This window comes from Stegodyphus dumicola, chromosome 4 (genome assembly GCF_044657685.1).
Source record: "Stegodyphus dumicola isolate Sdum_Otavi_A_Nest chromosome 4, ASM4465768v1".
Lineage (NCBI taxonomy): Eukaryota > Metazoa > Arthropoda > Arachnida > Araneae > Eresidae > Stegodyphus > Stegodyphus dumicola.
In genome coordinates, this window is record NC_140771.1 from 169,912,601 (window position 1) to 169,935,638 (window position 23,038).

The window sequence follows — 23,038 nt, forward strand, 5'->3', positions numbered from 1 at the left end:
ATATTACAGACAAGCAGTCTAGAAACAATAACAAAGACAAGCAGTCTAGAAAAGCACTTACTGCTAGATCCAGAGATATCCACTATAGAGAAACAAAGAAAGGATAGAGTCAGATGCTATAGTAAAAGAGATATTAAGCAGTGAATTATTAAAATTATTTTCTATTTCAAGATTTGTTTTGCCGGAAAAATATTAATTAATTTATTACTTAAAATAGTTAACAGTTAAACTATTTTTCTCATTAAACAAAAAATCGCTAATCTAAAATTGATGCTATTAATTTCATAGAATGTAAAATTTCACTTCAGCTTTATAGTTAATATAAAATTCGAATTATCTAATCAATATTGTTCAAGAATAACTGGATACAAGGAAATAAAGCAGAGAAATAAATTATGAAACTAGCTTGAAGTGATAATTATAAATTAGCTTGATAAAATAATTAGATGTATGGCAAGCAGAAAAGGTTTGGAAGCACTTCTTCAAAAACCAGACTGCATGTTGACGAACGGCAACATGTTCTCATTCCCCATTGCCATTTAAAAATGCATGAGTATCCCAGTAAGGAATACACTGACATTTATTTAATACAAAATGACTAATTAAATTAAAGATTACGTACGTTAATCCCATGTAAATATTATACAGAGTTTTTAACGAACGAAAATAATTCCCTCTTTGCGAATTTGTAATTTTTATTAGTTAACACGCTATATTCATTTTAATTTAATTTTCATACCTTCTATTTGTCCCATGAACAGTCATTTAAGTTAGGTTAAATTTCAATAACGATCGAAATTGCAGTTGAGAGAGAGAAATTGTAAAGCTGTTTACTAAGACGCCTATTTGAATTGAATTATTTGACGAGCTATATTTTTGTAGTTGTCAGTGTGCTGAGTTAGAATCTATATTAGCTGAAGTTAATCACTTAAAGGTTGAAAGCTAGTTTGTATTACATGTATTTGAATATTTGAGTTTCAGAAATCGCGCAGATGCCAGTGGCTAATATTTAAATTTTACATACTATATATTTAGATTGTTCATAATTAACGAAAGCAGTTAGTAGAATCATATTTATTTTTCAAATAGATTATAAATGATTAGGAAAGATGAAATGATTAAAATTTTCGGTAGTTTTGACGTACAGAGAAAGCAGAAATTTGTACCCCAAGTATCCGTGTATGGCAAATATGGCAGCTATTATATAAGGGCATCTGACGTAATTGTTGGTGGGCATCGCCATGCCAATCTGTAATTATTGATCAGAGCTTTTAATTGGAGTGAAATCTTAAAAGCGCGCCGGTCACGGTAGAAGTCAAATCCGTGGTTGTTGAAGAAAGGTAGGACAGTAAGATGGTCTCATAGATATGGCACTGCCACAAGCATTAAAATCTTAGTAATGTAACGATGGCTGGTCCCGATACCAAAAACGAGATTAGAGGTGAAAGGAATGAGTACCCAAGAACCCCTCATGCTATGAACCATAATAGTGAGGTGGTATGACGACGAAGAATACAAGCTTCCAATGATCGTTTTTCTGTGTGCCTCCAAACATGTCTTTATCATGCAAGCAAAGTGATACGGATAGATTAGTGAATGGGGACAATGAGATTCCTAATGTCTCCCTGTGCGCCCTACCAGATTCACAGACTGCAAATTGTCATAATATGTCACTCAAATCTCAACCATCGTGAATAGAAACTGCTTGGTATGATAATCTGTAGTTTCACTAAGTAAGGACTTTTAAATTCTGAGACATGATAGTATGGGTTCCTTCTTACACGGTCTCCATCATGATCTCTAACGTAAAAAACGAGTAAACCCGATTTCTGAATAAAAAATCGATATTTCAATATAACTTTTTACCTGTTTGTTGCCTGCAAGTACCATTGCCTGTGTTGCCGCTTGTCGTAATCATTGGCATATCCCAGCATGTGTTACCTTTCAGACAAATTTCAAGTTTACTGAGTATTTCCTTCGCGGTGTAGCAGTTTCAATAATTAACAATGGCATTTTACTATAAAATGTAGATTTTAAAAAATATTTTAGTTCAGTTTTACTTCTTATCTGTATTTTTGAAGTGTAGACTTCCATTCTGGGTAAACACACAAATTTGTCAAGGCAAGAGAAAGTTAACCACATATAGTTAATTAAGTTTAACTTTATAAAGCGATATTGCTATTTTTACTCGACCTACTATATGATGACAAAGTGACATTCCCATTTACTTGATCTTGAATTATTATTCTAAATTAAAACTGGTTTTAACACTAGAAACAAAGGATCAGCTAATAATTATGGACTGAAAAATAGCACGTACGCATGTATCTTAAAACAGCAAAATGACTGTTTTGTATGTAATTTTATACATATGTGCGTCTGTTTATTTCATCTGAATTAGTTTTGCAAATTGTTACTGCCTATGAGCAATATGCTTTATGTGCGGATCTAAATGCGTGTATTTGCGTGAGTGTTGCTCTTACGCATTTGAGTATCACCTAAATGCCAAAGCAAGATCTCTCCTTACAACCTTAAATTAATTAAACATAATCAATATCTTTTTTTGCTTATTAATTGCGCTAACCTCCTCTCAAAGGTGATATAAGATTTTAGAAAATCTATTTATTACCACAGAATTATGCTAGTACTGAAACTGGTGAACAAAACGTTAAATCCTTGACATTAATCTCACTAAGAGAAAATGGGAGAAATAAATGGTTCTATTTTGAGAAAGAGGGACAAGTAATTCACAAGCAACTTGTTTCAAATTTTCATGTTTGCCTTGAAGGTCTAGCAAACAAACTTCATTAAACAATTCAGTATTACCATTGCTACAATTTTTCCTTTGTACCGATTCTTCCATAATAATTGAAAATGTTACTACATGAAAGAAACATTATTTCTCCTGATATAATCTTAATGATGAATAAAGAGTTATAAAACATGATCAAAAGTCATTCCAACGACGCTTGTTTCTTATTGCACAAAAATGAGATATGCACTTTAATATGAAATAATAGTAAGCTTGTAACTCAAAGCGTCGATATTTATGTGCAAAGCATATATAGTAAACTCCCGATTTATCAGGTTGGATTAATCGGGTTGCGTATTAATTGGGCCTTGTATAAAAACGAATTAAATTTGTTTATTGTTTTCAGGGAAAACAAAAAGGAGAAAATTTGTGGGATCACAGCTGCGATGTCACAATAGGAATTGTTATTGGCCACAAGAGTACTCCTTTATTTGTACCTTATCTTTGGACATATAAACATTATTAAAAATAAATTATAAATATAAATCAAGTGTCACCCATTAATCTTTTGTCTTCTAGTGATTCTTATCGAAATATATACAACAGTAATTTAAATAAAAACATTGTTCTTTCTGTTTGAAATGTGCTTGCCTTGTTTTGAAGTCCATTTAATTTACACACACAAATATAACGGCTTGTCCAAATAAAACTGCCTAAAAATACAGGTAAATTTATAAGATATTTCTCCCTTCTAACTGTGTGCTTTGGGGTGTAATTAGGAAGTAAGCTTGGCTAGAAATTGGAAAGCCCGGCGTTCGAATTTCGGCTATGCCATTGCACATTTTGGACGTCTCCTGCTTTGAAATAAAAATTTTGACGACTGTACAAGTGGCGCCCGAACTAAAAAATGGTTCACGATTCGTCACCGCTAAGATTTGGCGTCTAGGTCATTCTCTTTTCCAGCAGACCTTTGGGATATGTACGGCCCCCTTACCGTGTGTCTTCATGGTGTAGGTCCGGAGTTAGAATCCCAGAGAGGACACTGCACATTTTTCACGTTTCCTGCTCCGAAAAAAAACTGGTGACTCTATAAATTGTTAATAGTATTTTTATATTAATATTAATATGGGTTATTTCTCTTTTTAATTGTTGTCTGTTAAAATGGCATTTTAGGTTAACCGTAGACAGACATCGTCCCCCATCATTAGCCAGGTTAATCGAAAGTCTACTATAGTTTGAAAATCATTAATAGGATTCAGTTACAATAATTTTAATTTATTTTTATGGAGAAATAATGAAGAACGGGTATTAATAAAATATACGCCGCAAATACTGACTGAACTGGAAGACTTAAATTACAATGAATATTTTAAAGATGATAAGATTATGCTTCAACGTAAAAAAAGTTGTTTTCTTAAAACACCTTTAAACATTTTCTCTGAAATTCTGTAAAATATGCAAGTCGAAAAACTGGGATCCACTGAATATTTTTAAAGCAAGGTCCGTTTATGAATACCGTTTGAAATTTTGCGCGTGCGTGAGAATGAATGCGTGTGCAAACTTCTTTGAGCAGACATCGTTTGCAATCACAGCGTCAATTTGTTCACTTCACAGTGAAACAGTTTAAGAATATAGAATGGCTCGTTAACAATGAAATACCAGGACTAAGAGAAAGAAGAGGATTCATCCCGGCACTACGTGAATTGTATTAAAGGATTGTACGTACCGAAGTCATCCGATGCTGAGGATAAGACATAGCCAAAATCTCACAAGATGAGCACTTCTGTTGTTTGTGTTGCATGCGTTTTTGGCGTTGTTTTGGATGACCGCAATTTTGGAAATATTGCTTCTTGTGGTCATTATTAGCATAAAAATATTCACTAAAAATATCAAACGATACCCGATTGCAAACTTTTAACATATATTTAATCATCTGGTTCGTAACAACAAGAAACATAAAATCAGTTGATGCGTACTGCTAGATATGTGAAATGTAATTTGGTAGTGCAATGAGTAAATTTCGAAAATGAATGAGATTGTTCAACGAATGTTGGGAAAACGTCCATAATGAATTTCACTCTGGTCAGTCATCTGTAATCACTGACGGTGAAGCATTGAGGTCTAATTTTAGGCATTGAGGCACAGGCATTTGAGGTCTAAATTTAAGCAAGTAGACAAGATTTAAGATTTCTAAATTATCGAAATTGCCAAAGATTTCATGACTATCAACAAAAGCGATAGACTGCCATGAGCATGATTTCCAAAAACTCGCTCTTCGTTTCGACATATGTTTAAACTAAGAACGAAATTATGTAGGCGAATAGATAATTGTAGGTAAACTTGGAAAATAAATATCTATTTCAAAATATTTTTACTTGTGTAGTTTTTATTGCAAAACGGACGATACTAGAATAAATAACCCTTGTATCTTTGTTTATGAAAAATCAATATAACATTTCTTTCCTCCCCAACAAGAGTCATAAATTTATAAGAAAGCTAAAAACTGCTGATCAGACTGAGAAAGATCAATAGAACGACCCTGTAATCAGCGCGCAAAGTTAAAAAATATCTTTAAATTAGTAATTACCGTCTGCCTAGCAGTCTGGTTAAGGAAGATGAATCACTTTAATTTAGTTCATTAAAAAGGAAAGTCTGACAAAAAACTGTATATCTGAAAAAAATATGGTAAAAAACCATTTTTGTTTTCAAATCCAGCTTAGGAGTGACGAATCGAAGGTATAAAAAACTGCAATACACACCTGTTTCACCAGTAGTGACCACAGCCGGGGAGCTAGGAGCTCCCCGACCAATAGCATTCACAGCCCTGACGTAGAATTCGTATTCCGTATACGGTGTGAGGTCTCTGACTGTGTAAAACATGGTATTGATGCCACTCAATTCACTAAATTCTTGGTTGGTTTGCTTGGGCTTATACTGAATGACGTAGTAGATGATATTCTCTGATCCAATATCGTACGACCAAGCAATTCGTACCGAAGTAGCTGTCACATCCGAAATCTGAACGTTGCTTGGGGGGCGAGGGAGCGCTAAAGAAAGAATAGAATATATTAGAAAATGGATAATCATGTTTTGGTTCATACACGTAATATACATATATATACATATATACACGTAATACACATAAACGTGTGCAAATATATATCATATGAACAAACATTTAAACCACAGACCTACAAAATCGCTGACACGAGAATTGCGGAATTAAATGTTAAGCATGCGCCGGATATTTAGAAATATCAAGTTAAGATTCATCCATATAATTCTCTTGTAGTATTTCTAAACTAAACGAAAAAAAAAAAAAAAAAAAAAAAAAAAAAGAGCAAGGAATTTTATGTACATGAAACAGAAGGGGAAAAATTGTAGATTCATGATTTTAGCCAGTATCGAAAATATATATCAAATATTTATGTATTACAAATTAGTTTTATGCAAACACATATTTATGTAATAAAAAGTTTGTTTTTGTAATAGGAGATGAAAAATGGGATGTACCAGGAATAAGACAGTTAGTGGTCAGTTGAGCATTCCTTTACTCTTCTAGCAGCATGAAACATACAGAACTAAACCGGAAACAATTGCGCATCAGATATACCAATTAATAGTGTTGCGTATTTTCTTAGTACGCACGGATTCGTGGATTTGAGAGTGTATAACGACGACGCTTGATGAAGTATCAAAAGACAATTTTTTAGCTAGTGTTACTCAGGACAGCTCCAATAACACGTTTACAGTCGTCGAAAAACTACTATAAACACGCCGAAACAATCAGCGACACAGCTTTCAGGCTATCAGGCTATAACGGTGGAGACAGCTTCACGGCAAAGCACCAGAGTACAGCTCCCGGCTCTGTTCGGTCATTCTCGGAACTCTACACACTCTCGAGACCCCACGCTATAACTCGTGATCGCAATGCACTCGAAACACTAGAGTACAGCTCCCGGCTCGGTTCGGTCGTTCTCGGAACTTGGCACACTCTATAATGAAGCTCGACGATGCACTAACTCGCGGACTTTCTTGATGCACTCGACGACCAACTCGGCACTCGCTCACTGACTCTTAGCTGACTGGACTAGGCATTCATTGACTGCCTATCAACTCGCTAGACGAGACACTAACTGACTCTCCGCGTACCAGCAGGGCTTATATAGCCTTTGGCTTGTGTTCGAGAACATTCTGGGCTAAACCAGTAAGAATTCGTTCCAGAAGGTTATCCACACGTCTATGGAGTCTATCGCCAATTTTGTCGCCAAATGGGCGATTTCTCACCAAACACCCTGGACACCCTGCCTTCCTTTGCCATTTTCTGGCAACCCTAAACACCGCGCCTGGAGATTTCGTAACAATAGCTTACCTTTTACATATTCACAGAGTTATGAATGATAGTAATTTAGGCAGCGGACAACATCTTGACAGAACAGGGCAATCATTTGAAGAGTGCGTAGATTCCAATACAGGTAATAGATTAAGAATAGCGAAGTTATGGTTCTACTTTTCCTACTTGTTAGATAAAAATTTCCTACTTGTTTCGTAAATCTATTATTCCATAAAAACTTTTGCTTCGCTCCGACTATTATGCATCAATAAGCGTGATGAGCATTATGAGAATAATGACAAGGATTAATTTCGAAATCATGTATTTGAGAAAGATTTATTATATAACTATTTTTAATATACAAAGAGGAATAAACAAAACATAAAGTAAATTAAGGGGAATATTACAAATTAACGTTTAAAAATTTACTATACATACTCTATATCTTACACATATATCAGATACAAAATCGACTCTACGCGTATGTTCATTATAGCACTGAGAACTGATTTGCTTAGGAATTGCACCGGCAGTTGAATTCAGAATCGATAAAAGGCTTGAATTCGGAATCAATAAAAATTCTACATTATTTTCAAAATGTTAGAAAAAGCTGGTGACTTTATATTTTTACGTAATGAACCAAGACATATACCTAGGATTGCAGAGTTCGTCAAAATAGATTTAAATTTTATGCGAATAGTTTCAATACTGTGGATAGAAATACTGTTTATTATGCTTTTAAAAAATCCAAAATTCACCAAGATGTGGGCAATTAATATTACCAATGGGCTGCTAAAAGCTAAAACATTACTATTGTTTAATCTAATACGGAACCATTAATCGCCAAAATGATTTCAGTTTTTTAAATCTTAATTACGTTAAACTTTGTGAGCATGAGATTGAAAAAGGATTTAACTCCATTGAATTTGAACTCTAATATATTCCTTAATGCTTCCACATTGAAACTCATGAAAAGTTAGATTTTATATTTGCAGAAATTTTTCACTCGAAGCCTTGATATATTTTTCATAACATTGTAATTTAACTGTTTTACGCTAAAAAATAAGCAGTCCATAGATGGTTAATCGATTGTTAAAAGCTATCATTTAAGAATTTTGCAACGGCTTCACGAACACATTCAAACACAGCTGCAAAATGATTGAGAGTCATATCAAACTTGTAAATTTCAGACCTAAGAAGTTTAATTTCCAAAAACTAATCTTGAAAACAGGATTAAATTTACACTTGCTACTTGATCCTAACTCTAGATAACAATAAAACAATCACGACCACACCACTCACATGAGATCCATTAATTTACTAACCCGTACCTTGTACCACGACTTGAGCAACAGCTTCGATACTTCCAAGTTTGGAGGCAGCAACACAAGTGTAATTCGCACTGTCCCGAATGTCTGTCAGTTGCAGGACATTCCGTCCTATCGGAATGTCATGCTCGGATGTCAAGTCAATCAGGCCCTTCTTCCACTTGACATATGGCATCGGAGAGCCCACAGCAACGCATGTGATGTTGAGGTTGGATCCGGGCATCACCTCGTATACATCATCCGGCGGTATGGAAAAATAAGGAGGCACACGACGAACTGGAAAAAGAAACACACAGAAATCATTTTGATATGATTACTAAACAGACTGAATTCTGAAAAGATTGAGAAAAGAAAGATATTCCATTGTATAGTAAGTAGGGCAAGAATATCCATGAACTGGCTGATAATAATGCGGTGTTCATGCAATATTAAAAAATACCCTAATGTTTAATTTATGACTACAGCAATTCTAAATAAATAATTATAAAGCGTTATATAAGCTGAACTGTGCACTTTTTATCTGATGCACACAGTAGACGTGGGTCTGTTTACAAAAGAAAAGTTATACAGGCACGCCTTCTCTATTTTTTTTTTTTTTCAATTTAGTAGACACTATTGCTGCGTATTATATAAAGCATCGTTGTAAATATTTAAATATTTTTCTATTATTGTTGTTTGCCTGTACTGTTGCAATACTGTGCATTTTATTTTATTTATTTATTTTTTGCTTCTAAGGTGACAATTTAAGGCTTGTTTTCTGTTTAATCGACTGTTTACATGTTTTGTATACATATTGTTTATCTTATGAAGAACTATAATCTCTCAATTCTCAGTCTAGCAACGTTTCAGTTGCAAAAAGCTCTAGTAAAACGCAAAATATGATAAAAACATGCTCCGAATGGACTTTAACAACAATTTCTGACGCCAAATTGGGAAGATCTGGCGATTTCTCACCAACCTTGCGATATTTTGGAAGATTAAAAGAAAACACATTTTTGAAGCCCAACGACCTATTTTTTTTTTTTTGAAACTCTCAGAAATTCGTGCTTCACCAGACTCATGAAGCTGCACTACATATATAGGCTCCAAGAACCAGGAACGTTTAGTTTTTAATCAGTTGTGAGATTTAGCGACTCAAACAGAAGTAGCTGAAATGTGTTTTAGAATTTACTTTACTGAATGATTTTGGGAACTCAGCAATATTTTTCATGCGCTAAAGAGGAATCGCTTAATATCCGCATTCTCTTGAGCTATTTACAGCTATTAATTTTGCTGTGTGTGGTTAATTTTTATAATAAACAGTTGATTTTTCCCTGTCACCCAGAATGATTGTTTAAAGAGACAGACAAGAAGCCACTGCCAGCAGCAATATTTGTAAAATAAATAACCAGTTACTGTTTTTTCAATTATAATTATTCAATTAAAAATGCATTTAACTTTTTCTTTATATTTCCTTTTCGTAGTTTCAGTTTATTATGTGTTGGTAAAACAATAAGCTTGCAATACATTTTAAGCGGAAGATATTTTCCTTTCTTTTTGGGGGGGATAAAGGTAAGGAACGGAGACAAAGAGAAGCACCAAAGAATTCTTACTGAATTTATTACAAAACTGAATTAATTAAATTAAAATGATAAGTAAAAAAATCTAATTAAACTCTTTTTATCAGTTTAAAAATTGAGTATATGGTCACGCATACGGCAATCAAGTGCTCACATGACATCAAGAGCTTCCAGTGTGATAGTGACACAGTAGCAGATCTTGACTGAACAAGTTAGAGTCAATTAATTTGTAGGATTCCCCAGTGTGTAATTCTAAGTTACAGTTGAATGCGTAGAATCTTAAGAACAAGTAAGCGAGTAATCGCTTGAGTTCGTGAAGTAGAAAACAACAAGTGAGAAGGGTGAAATAACCCTTTATTATTCCAACTAAAGTTTAACAGAACTCCGTCTTTGGAATTTTACAATAAAGCCGACACTCGGGCTTGAACTTAGGAAACTAAGAACTAAACTAAACTAATCTTAACTTAAAAAGATATAGCCGAAGCTATCAAGATTCTAACGGAGTTGGCTCCTTAACGCTAATTGACTGCGAAGCTACACAGGTTCTGAATGTAATCCTACGAAATGGCATTCCATATGGCTTCGACCTGACGTCAAAGTTCAGTTGCCCTACCAGCTGTACGAGCAAGTCGCTTACTGGTGAAATCTTAGACATGCTCAACGAGCGAGATATACGGAGAATAAGTTGGCTATGGAAAAAGAGAAATCTGTTGTGCCTTAAGGAAGGCTTGTGAAGTCTGAGAAACATATGCACGGGCTTATATGAAAAATGTAAGGGAGTCCATGAAGAAAACCATTCTTTTAAAAGGGGAAGGGGGTGGAAAAGGCTCGGAATCTCTAGTCCGCAAATGAGCGCCGCAAATGAGCGCGGGTTTGCAGCTGAGGATAGTGGTTCGGTAAAACCATCGAAACTAGTCCTGTGGAAATTTTGTAAATATAACGCTGATTTTTGTTGTTTGTCTTCTGAATTAGTATTTATTCGGCGTGTTATTGTGTCTTAATTATTTCAATCGCATGTTTGAAAGCTGATATTTGTTAGCAAAATTTGCTAATAATCTCACCTCTAACGTAAAGAGTAGCAGGCCCAGACACTGCTGTGCCTTTCTCATTGTCAGCAACGCATTCATAACTTCCTTGATCCTCTTCTTCAGCTTGGGTAATCTGTAAGGATGCTGAAAAGGAAACAGAAAAATAATCTCAACAATATTACAAACGGATAGGTTTTGAATTACAGCGATTAATTAGAGATTATTTAAAAAAATTTAAAATTACTGTTAGGAAAGATAAAAATAGCATAGGAGAAAAAATACGGTCGGCGTCGTTTAGTGTTCACGTTTGTCCACGGCTATTTTGATAACATTAAACGATGACAAAAAAGTATCTTCCGTATCAGCAATAGAATTTGAATAATTTAACTAAATATAAGCCGAAACATATAAAATACATATCGTATTTGACGGCATATAAGACGCACTGGCATACAAGACGCACCCTTATTTAGAAGGCCACACACATGTAGATGTAGAAAAAGTTATGTGTGTCTAGATCTTTATCCGGGCTAAAAATAGCATTCAGTATTAAAAGTTAACCTGTGTCCTTCACGTATAAGACGCAAGTAACTTTTTTGAGACCAAATTTAGGAAAAAAAGTGCGTCTTACATGCCGTCAAATACGGTATTTTTACAGCATTTTAACTACGAAAAAACTCGTTACTAGTGAATTGACTGCAAGCGTTATGCAAAGTTAACCTGTGAACTGTGTCTGAAATCCAGAAATCCACTGAGTTGGCTTCCGTCCCAGAGTATTACATAATACATACAGAATTCGTTACCAACTCAGCAGTTTAAGGCTCTTAAAGATATTAATTGCACTGTGTTTTTTAGGCAGCCGAAGCTCTTACCAATCGTGCATAATACATGCATGCTTTGTGAATTGTGTCTATATTTCTGGGAAGTATTTAATGGATGTTGTATTCCAAATATTAATAGAAATAGAGCTTTCCTTATCAGCATTTATGGAGAACTCCCTGATTTCAGCTTTACATTTTTCAGAAAGTTTATGATATACTTGGATATGAAGTACTTGGATTTGTTTTAGAAAGCCCAGGGCAGACATCTTCGGTCACATTCTGTCTAAAGAAAGGTGACTCGTGCCTGATCGTTCTCGAAATCTACAGAGTTATTAAAAATCTGACCCAACATTTTTCAGTCATTTGGCGATTTTAAAATTTATTTTGATCTTATTTGGAGAGTTTACTTCGGGTTAAAAAATTATTCCATATTTGAAAACATTAAACAAATTGCTGATTACATGAAACGATGTATTATCCACGTTTTGTATACAAATGGCCGGGACCTTTGGCAATTAGATTAACAATATTCGAATGTTAACATTATTCGCGAGCACATTACCCGGCGTGTACTGCAGTGGCAAGGAATACTAAAATCAAACAAACAAATAAATTATGAACCTAAGCATTTAATTTAGATTATTTTAACGAAGACACATTTCATTTAAGCTAAATATATAAAAATGTCAGATAAAAAGATTCTAAGCCAATCAGTCGTTTACCACGCAGAGCGTAGAAATTACATAGTCAATCATACGAAACGATATAGTCAGTCATAAAAACAAACATGGTCAGCCATTTATGGCCTGTTTCAACTGTTATTACGCACCTATTTCTATAATAAATGATAAAAACTACGTATTTATGGTTTACATAAGCATTTATGCTGAAGGAAAACTTAGAGATGAAATTTTGTTAATAAGATAACAAACACTTTTAAAATGAACTATTTATAGTTATTTGAAGGTGGTTTTATATTAGTCATAAAGACTCTAATTTTCTTCTCACCTCCGGTCGGTAGAAGTGCTACATACACAGAAAAGTAAATATAACAAAGCAACTGAAAATGTGTCAATATATCACGTAAAATCTATCCATCTGAATGCACGTACCTGGAATATATTAAAAAATAATCCGCGTAACCATAAAACTATATCTTTTTTTTGTGCAATCCGAGAAAACATACGGTATTTTCTCGCGTATTTTTTCTCCTAGTTTTCAGCTGCAGGTTCTAAAAACTGCCTCCTAGATGGTGTAGTGGTTAGGGGAGCCGACTACGATATGGCCCGGGTTCGAATCCCGGAGTAGGTATGATTGTAACTGTTCGTCCCTTCATAGGAGGTAACAGTTCTCGCCTATTAGGTGTCATTTTCCACAAGAAAATGGCACAAAAAGTTTTGAAAACTGTAAAATCATTCGCGTAGTTTTTCATTTTCTCAATGCGTTCGGAGCTGTCCTAAATTTTCTAAGGATTTGTTCACTTAGTAATTGTTCTGTCTACGACAAACCCTCGCAAACTACCTTTGAAGGTCAGGCCGAAGCCTTTTCTTCCAAGTGTTGAACTAAAGCAACCTTATACAAGAACTGACCATTACTGCGATGCAAAAACACGAACCGACATTTAGTCTACGATTTTTTGAGTTGGCTGCATATTTAACTTCTCTAATTATTTATGGATGTTTTGAGGAGGCCTGTGGAACACCAAAGACAACAATAAGAACGGGGGGAATTCAAGTTACAGGGAAGTAGAAATGAAAATATCTCATTATATATTGTAATGTAAATATGTATTCTTATTGGAATGTAGGTTTCATCTAAAGGAATAATATTGTGACAATTAATTACCTGAAATTTATCCATGACTATTTCTCCCTTTTTATATTCGTACTGTAACCACGTAGTTCAGAATTCAAATTATTCGCGTAATTTTACTCGCAAAGTTCCGGTGATTAAATTAGTAAAAAAAAAGGGAGAAATACGCGAGGAAATACTTAAAAGAAATTTTTTTTTAGTTCTGTGGAGTTCATAAAACTCACAGTTTTTTTCAAAAATCTCATCATCAGAAAAATAAGTGTTAAAAACATCGAAAGTAGAAGGTATATGAATTGTGCATGCATATTATGTGGAAAGTAAAATAATATTATTATTTCGATATAATTTTTCATACAACAGTTCTACTTGATATTAAGTTTGCCAATACCAACAACAGCTATAAAAAACTGTTAGTTAATTAATTATTTGCGATTTCAGTTTAGTAGCCAAAATAATATCGAAAAACATCTTTTTAATTTTTAAATTTTGATTTGCGGAATCGCTTTTGGAATTACAGAAAATCCTACGCTTCTGCGAAATACAATTTGAAGAGCACCTGTATACCGTATTTAAAAAAGATTGAAAGAAAAAACATTTCTCGAACAGTTGGCTACAGACGTACCATTCCAGTTTAGGAAATAAATAACATCGGCTTCCAGATCATAACAAGTTTCTTCACGCAATAATTTATAGCAAGAACATATTAAATATGAAGTTTTTGTAGATCTTTCATAGTGAAAAAAAGTACCTCATTCTGCCCAAATGAAGCCTCTACACACTTACGTAAATCTTTAGCAGCTAGTAAACTAGAAATTGTCCGAGACCATATTGATTTACATTGCTGCTCAAGGTTGCTAAGTGCCCCTTCTATAATGAAGTATATATCTTTTATAGTTACATAAAAGCAGTGTAAGTACCCGCCATTGCCCGTGTTTTATGCAGAGTGACGAGGCTTCATTTAAGGGAATAGAGATACGTTTTCTGAAATCTCATTTTCGAAGTATTCGCGAAAAGCTGATAGAGAGCGTATTTAAATTCTGTTCTGAAGTTTCTCACTGTTCTGGAAAGCTCTACATTATTCTAAAAAGATAACTATTCATGCGCTATCTAAAGCGCTTAGTAAGAACTGATAACTTGTTTGGTTATCGGGTATGTCTTTTTTCGGAAAGTCACCATCTACGTTAGCCGATTTCTTCATCGTTTTCGAAATATTCATAAAATCTGATAAACAGCGCATACATATATATATATATATAAATTTTCCTTTAAAGGTTCTATAGCTTAAATAAACATAGTGCCATTTAAAGTATTTTGTAAGAACTGATAGCAGGAACGCACCAACGGCATAGTGAAATTAAGATGGGTGATATGATTTCAAAATTGAACCTATACAGAAATATTTATTGTTTGTAAAAACCATTATCAATTCCTGGCCTAGCATGCATGACTTACACTGCTAGCGGGAACACAACATTCGAGACGTTACCCTAAGATTGGTGATAGGTACCTTAGATGAGTATCGTGATTGCACCGTTCTAATACAAACGCCTTGACCGTGGAATGGTTTTCCGAAATCTAATGTAGACCTCCCGCTTGTTTTCAAGGTCAAAGGTGCAAAATTTCATCAAGACCTTAAAACTGTAGATTTGCATGAATTATATACATACAAACAAAAACATCTCTCTCTCTCTATATATATACATATACGGATGGTTTTAATGAATCCAGGTAGTTTAATTTCACGGGTCCCGCTAGTCTATACCATTAAAAATCTGTGAGCGTCTGTTTGTTTGTGACCTTATCTCTTCCGAAACGGCGGGGAGTTGAGCTTCGAGAGAAGTACTTCGGAGTGGGAAGCCATTTCAATCATTCTCATTTTCGTACGACATTAATTAGCCAAGATATTAATTAAAAACTTTAAAAAATGCTAATTTTCACCCTCATTTCTCCGAGTGGCATCAGTCTTGCACGCTGGAGATGAAAATCTGCTTTATTTCGAAAAGTGCTGCCACTACTTGCTTTCAAATAGTAGACTTTATTAATAGAAAAGTAGTCAGTTTTACAAACTAATGAAATATAAAAAGCGCTGCCAAACTTTAAACATATTATTATTATATAAGATCATATTCTGACGTTGAAGAGACGCGATTGCATGTGACGTCACTAAATGTCGAAATATTTTTCATTTATGTCAGCATATTATATAAACAGCTGCTGTTGGCAACACTTTTGTTTCAGGTTAGTAAAATTGGCACAATAAATTAATGCCACGTTAATTCTTTTATTGATATTGGAAAAATGTTGTTATATTACATTAAATTTATATTCATGAAGTCATATGTATTAACCTAAAGAGTCAAGTTTTTGTTTCCTGGTTTGGCAATTAAAAATTATTTACGAATTGGTTGTTGGTTGAAAAGAATGAATAAATTTCATTCATATTGAAATGCTTCTGTACATTTGCTTTTCAGGGGTGCATAGAACTTAATTAAAATAAATAAATAAATTTTGCTTTGGCTGCGTTTATTGTTTTTAAATCGCTCAGTTTGCTAATTAATAACTGAATAAATTTGAAAGAAAAATTATATCTCTTACGCTTTGCTGAAACCTAAACACTTAAAAACTTAAAATACTTAAAAATATTTTAATTTCGACAGTGGCAACACCTTTCTTTGTTGCATTTTGCCGAGCGGCAATACATTTCTTTTATATTGCTGAGTTTTCTGATTAAATTTGAAACCTAAATTTCTTATGATTTGCAAAATGACAACACAAAGCTTTTAAATCGCTGAGTGTTTAATCAAAAAGAAAGTTTTATTTAAGGGAGGTTAATTCATTATTTTTAAAAAGAGTTTTATCTGTTTATTTTGTCTATGTACTAAATTTTAAAATTCTACTTAAAATTTTTTATTAATAGCATGATTTTTTAAATCAACAAAAGTGCCCAAAACCATATGATATGGCAAATTGCAACAAAATATCGCAGCAAGCTGCAACATGCTACAACTTACCCCGAAATTTTGATTCATGCAGTTAAACATTCTACTTTAAATTTTAACATTGAAAAGTATTTTTACAATCGAAGATTAGACCTCTCTCCAAGACTTCACCTCGGAAACATTGTAACAGAGACCGACGCAAACGAAAATCTGCTATCTTAACTGACACACTCGACAAAAAAGCATTAGAAAAATAATTTGAAGAGATAATCAATAAGAAACACAAAGATAAGAAAAAGATAAAGGAAAGGGAAGTATTAAAGAAAAATCCAGAAGAAAATGAAGAGATAAAATGCGTGAAGAAGAGAATTTGGAGTTCAGGTTCTGAAACAGAAAGGTGACTTTGCTTAGCTTGCGGAGATTCCTACAGCAGCTCTGATGAAGAAGAATGGGTGCAATGCTTAAGATTCAAAATGTTAATTGTGTGAAAGGAAACAATCTGTCATTTGCATGCGTTCACTACAATTCTGATAAAAGCTGATATTTATGTTAACTGGTTAAATAATTTTATCAAAGCACTTCATATTATTCATTATCAATGTACCAAGTAATAATAATCACTAAATCGTTTTTCAATATTGCAGTTTTTATTGTTACTACTTGCTCCAGGTCTGTTACACTTTGCGCCAAGTCCGTGGCAAATTGTAAAGGACGGACAGTTTTGATAAAATATTTATTACGGTAAAAATAAACAATATTGTCGAATGTTTGTTTTGCGTATACGATGAATGAATAGTTATGCTATAAAAACAGCAGTTATAATCAAGGCTATAAAAACAGCAGTTATAATGTTTGTGTGTTATAATATAATATATTTAAACACACAAACATTTCTCTAAGAACCATTACAAATAGCCCCTACCTCCTCAATATTAAATTTTTTTTTGCTTCTCATTACTCCTTGAAATATCACAACGTTGCTGAACTCATCATTTCCCATAAACATACTTTTAACCAATTACTCATTTTAGATTTTCTAGCATATTAATATATATGCAATTAAAATACACATGAAATAATCTTTTGAGATTGAAATTATATTTTACAATAAACTAGACAGCTGCATAAGAAAAACGAATATGAACGCAGGTGGAAACGCATGAAACCACCTATGGCCCAAAACTGCACATACAATCATAAGGCATAAAGGTGAAGTATTCTCGGTCTAAGATATCTCATGTAGTCAATATCTTACGTACTCAAAGCATGAATATTCACAGACGCTACAATGCTATTAAGTGCTACAAAGGTAATGTATAATGCCATTTTGCAGTATTAGTAATCAGCATAATTTCAGGCGTGTGGGATAGGTAGGGCTGAAACACTTAATTAATATATACCTGCAATCCGTTTTATATCAAATTGCGTTACATTAATTCAAAATCGTGCGTTACATAACACGCAATTTCGAATCATATGGTTATTAGCCAATATTACATAGTTCTGATATAACTGTTTAATTACTCATCGCAATTCAGTTATTAACTTCCGTGTTTCAATTATTAGCTATTAAACTGACCATACGTGCGAGCAACAACTGCAGTTTCGCATTTGTTTTGGAATGTGAGAGTAAAGCTATTACCTGATTTTTGAATTAAGATGTACTTTTACCAACAGTTTTGGTAATCTTCGTTATGTAACTATATATTAATCACTCACAGAGTAAGGTATATTCTCCCTAATTATCTTGTGCCTTCTTAATGTAATTGGAAGCATATTTGGCTAGCAATCTGAAGATTCGGAGTTCAAATCTCGGCCGTAGCACTGCTGATTTTTCTTGTTCTGAGTGTATTGTTCTTTCCGGTTCTGCTCATCTTTCCTACTCTGATAAATATTTAATGACTCTAAGACTAGTCTTCGAAAAACCTGCCATTGAATAAAATTTAAAAATCTTTATTTTTCATGTAACTTAACAAACAGCCAGTTTCCAAAGTGCTGCTATTCGAGGAGAGACCAGGGCTAAAGGGCTAGTTCATCAGCTTCTCGCGGCTGAAACCGAAAGAAGAGACTGATGACGTAGTTGGGTTCGCTTGGTCAGTTCTGCTGTTCAGTTTCTTAAGCATTTGCTTGAGAATCAAAACGCTTTGAAAAATAGTTTAATGACCAGTATGAGCCGAGATTTTAGCTCATGAAATTGCAATATACATGCATTTAGATATGAACTAGAAATGTATTTACTTTAAACTCTAATATTCGTAAAACATAAGTAAAACATGCATAAACATAACTATTTTTTAATTAACACATATGCGTAAACATAACTAATTTTTTAGGTCGAGTGTACCCTAAATGTAGTAATTCTTTTTCATAATCATCTTTTTAAGTATATATAAATAATAACCCCCCGATAACATACGTAAATTTCTACATTTACGAAGAATTCCTTTTGCGTTAAAATATAAGTTAGTCGCAAAGTAATTTGCATTATAGAAATATTAAATAAAAATATGCAAATACATTTTGAGAATACATGCTAAAGACATTACACATCTATCTAATTAAAAATTAGTTAATGCTAATAATAGATTTTATAACACATTAAAACGAAACAAATTTCACTTCTTCCATTTTTGCTTTTCAATTAGCGTTGATAATGAGTAGCAGAATTTTGTAAGCTTTTGCAATGTCTATTATGAAAGCATTATTATGGAATATCTGTATCAGTATTATTATTTAACGTCAATTACTCAAAAAATAATGAAAATATTTTAAAATAGTATTTATATATTTTGTAATAATAGCATGTATTCTTACATTTTAAAAGTATATGCCCTGATACTAATATATGTTTATTCAGAATTTCATGGTTTATTTTATATAGTAAAATTTAGCAGTCTAAATTAGTATATAATAAATATAATATTTTATATAGTAGTCCAAATAATTAACTGAAACGTGCATAAATTAGGTCACAAATTAAGTGAATAATAAAGTAATGATTCAAATTATTATTTTTGGTAGGAATAATATGAATCAACTTACATGATTTGTTTTCCTATATAGTTTGGTTCGATAATCCTCTATTACTCTTTATCCATTTATTTGCTTTCTGGTCAGCTTTTCTTGCCGATACAAGGGTTGCATTCCTGTTCAAGTGCCGAACCCTTATAAATGTTCGTAAACGGCAAAATAAACGAATTGCACTCTTATTCATGGAGGGAAAAAGTTTCTCACGTTCAGAAATGAGATTCTGAATTACACCTCTACCTTTTCGAAAAGAACTGCCATGAAAAGAACGGAAAGCATTTTCCATTTTCATCATCGTTTCCATCCAAACTGGTGATGGTACAGTTAATCCTCCTTTAGATAATAAAAATATCCAATTTGAGTCGTTAGGAATATCTACGAATTTTTTTGATATTTCACTCAAAGTAGGATCTTTATCTTTCACACGATATGCAATATAACCTGCCACATAAGCGAGCGATTCTTGTTCATATGCAGATATATCTTTCGTTGAATCATAAATTTCGGTTTCCCAAGGAAGTGACGTACATTCATCATAGATGTCTTCGTAATTAATTAAATCATCTTCGTATAAGGAAGACTCAAACATTTGTGCTTTTTCACTTGAAGAAAAAGCTGTTTCCAACAGCTCTTTTGTCAAATATGCTTCAACTTTCTTCACATCTTCACAGTCATTAGCATTTGTCTTTAACGACAATTTAGGCAATTTGTTTGCCAATAGCAACCTTTTCAGACGAATTATTACGTCTGATGGAGACGGATGGTCATTAAAACGCCCTAGACCCCGAATCTGGCTGAACAAGCTTTCTAATACATCTTGAGTCAGTCTTGATGTTAAAATATATTTCACATTTATTACGTCGTCAAATAAACCGAAAAGCGAATTTATCGATATGATAATACCTTTCTGAAAAGGTAGCACTGTCTTCTTTCCGCATACTCTGCGATCAAAAATCATTTGCTTAATCTCATTTAATTTTTCTTTTTGTACTTCATAATAGCTTTCTAGGCCGAAAGCAGCTTTTAAAGGCTTATTGCTAGGGGGTAATGGTACACTACTATTCATAATGTCAAAAAAATCATCAACCATTGAAAAAAAATACTTGTTGCAGCATTACCAGTCAAATGCATAATTGCTTTAGCCGTTGTGGAGGAAAATAATGCTTTTGCTGGTGCTACTTTCTGTCTCTCGTTCCCTTTTACAGATAAAAATTGAGGTTTCAGTTTATAGCACAGTTTAATTTCTCCGATATCTTTATTGAGTACTTCATATATAACGTCTTTGTTTATAACTGTACCATTTCCGAGCATAAAACCTTTATCAAGAAAATGGTTTCTCAAAAGCTTTATGCAATGCGGCATATCAGCGAAAACCCATATTTTGGTGCTGAACTTGGGACTGTAAAAGAAAGATTTATCTGTTGAAATTTGTAATTCTTTCCAAAGGGTCTGACTACCTCCCATGTCAGATACAATTGCTTTGACTCGAAGCCCAGACGATTCAAGTGCAAACAAAATGGAAGACAGATTTTCCTTCATTTGACGATCAAAATCAAAATAAATGGGCTGTTTCCATTGCGAAATGAGTCCTCGAACCAATACAAATTGAGTCTTTTTAAAAGGACCTAATATCTGATCCAATTTTGAATCATAACAGAGTCTTGAATCTATATGAATTTCATCGAAACTTAATACGCATAATCTTTCTTCGTAAGTTGCATTTTGGCAAGTTTTTTTAATCAATAACAGTACATCATTTAAAATTCCAGGAATGCAACTGAATCTTGAGCACCATCTTTTCAGTGTACTTGCACTTGGAAGCGGAATACCCATTTTTTCTTTCCAGAAGTCGTATGACTTTACGGATAACGATCTGATTACTATGCTTTTTGAAATGTCGTCTGGAGACCATTTAATTCGCTTTTTTTTCATTAATGCATTTATTTGAGTTTCGGTAAATATGTTTTGAATATACGTTTTCATTTTTCTTAGTTTTTCATTTTCTTGATTCACTTTTTTAATGTCTTTCCTCAGTTTCTGAACTTCTTCTAATATTAGTTTTCTATTCCTTTTAAATCTTTTTCTTTGCTGGGAGATAGTTCTTAAATGCTGCTTTCTCTCAGTTTGTAAAACAGAAACCTTATTCTCAAGAGCTGATAATTTTGTGATTAAATCATTCACATTTTTCTGGAGGTTGGAACAGTTACAACATTGCTGAGTAATATTATTTTCAGTGAGCTCCTCATAGCTATTACTGTTATCGTTTTGAAGTTCCAGACATGCCTTTTTAGGACTTAAATTCTGAATTCTTTCAAATGCACTTTGTAAATTTTTTCTTTTTTGTCGCCTTTCCTGCCTTGGTGTATTCTGATAAATAACCAAGTCAGGAATACAAGCAGTTGGAATAGCAATTGACTTCAGTATCTTTTTTGTCGGTAATCCTAGCAACCTATTTTTCATATCATCCTCATAATCAGATTCAGTGAAGTGAATGCTGCATATTCGAGCACTCTTTGTGTTAACAATATCCGCTCTTCGACACCTATGCAACCATTCTTTCGTTAACTGAATATTTTTGTACGGAAATCTATGAAATACCACGCTAGTTTCTTTCGTATTATGATACGTATTGCTACAGGTAGCAACGGCACACGATACCATTTTTTCAATGATTTCTCATTACAAGAACTTTCGAAATACAAAATCCCTTTAAAAGTATCATCAGTTATAACTTTCAAGTTAAAAAAAAAAAAAAAAAAAAAAAAAAAAAAAAAAAAAAAACCTCTTTCTCTGAAACTAACAGGGCTAAAGAATAAAGATTCAATCTTTCGCATTGATGCTCTGGTCAGTCGACGACGGGACGAACCCAGTGACGTCACATAACATCCAGTATCCTCCCCAAGAGGGGTTCGTGTCGGCATCGTTCTTCTCAAAGGGATGACCCAGCCTTTCTCTTTCTTTAGCCCTGGGAGAGACAAGATGTCTTTCTTTCTAATTATAACCTAAAAATATATATTAAAAGAAGAAAGTCTGTTTGCTCGTTCTCTAATAACTCAGTCACTACTCTAGCTATTGTCACCAAACTTTCTACAATTCTTTTCTGGGTCCTGAAAAAGGTCCACTTAAAATATATATATATATATATATATATATAATTAATTGAAAACTTGGAAAAAACGCTAATTTTTCCCCTCATTTTCCCGAATGGCAACAGTCTCGCACATTGGAGATAGAAATCTGCTTTATTTAGAGAATTGTTGCCACTGGTAGTTTCGAATCGTAGAGTTTGTTAATAAAAAATTTCGAAGTTTTACAATGAAATAAAAATAGCATTGTCAAGCATTAAATACATTAGATCCGATTTAAAAAATTCGTGGCAAGCCTTTTCGACTATTCTCATCTTCGTACGACTTTAATAATCCGAGATATTAATTAAAAA

The 23,038-nt window shown here is 33.4% G+C and overlaps 1 protein-coding gene across 9 annotated transcripts in view; it reads right to left on the minus strand.

Annotated features, from left to right (window-relative positions):
• Window positions 1-23,038, minus strand: part of LOC118188251 (tyrosine-protein phosphatase Lar-like) — a 1,537,039-nt gene that overhangs the window by 117,328 nt on the left and 1,396,673 nt on the right. For 5 of the 9 annotated variants that reach the window (XM_085815767.1, XM_085815772.1, XM_085815773.1 and 2 more), the window contains 4 exons: window positions 11,034-11,144; window positions 8,411-8,689; window positions 5,512-5,799; window positions 62-82 (listed from right to left, as the gene is read on the minus strand). In XM_085815767.1, the coding sequence (XP_085671893.1) occupies window positions 62-82; window positions 5,512-5,799; window positions 8,411-8,689; window positions 11,034-11,144 (699 nt within the window). The remainder of the gene's footprint in view (window positions 1-61; window positions 83-5,511; window positions 5,800-8,410; window positions 8,690-11,033; window positions 11,145-23,038) is intronic. The other 4 variants (XM_085815774.1, XM_085815771.1, XM_085815769.1 and 1 more) reach the window with 3 other exon arrangements.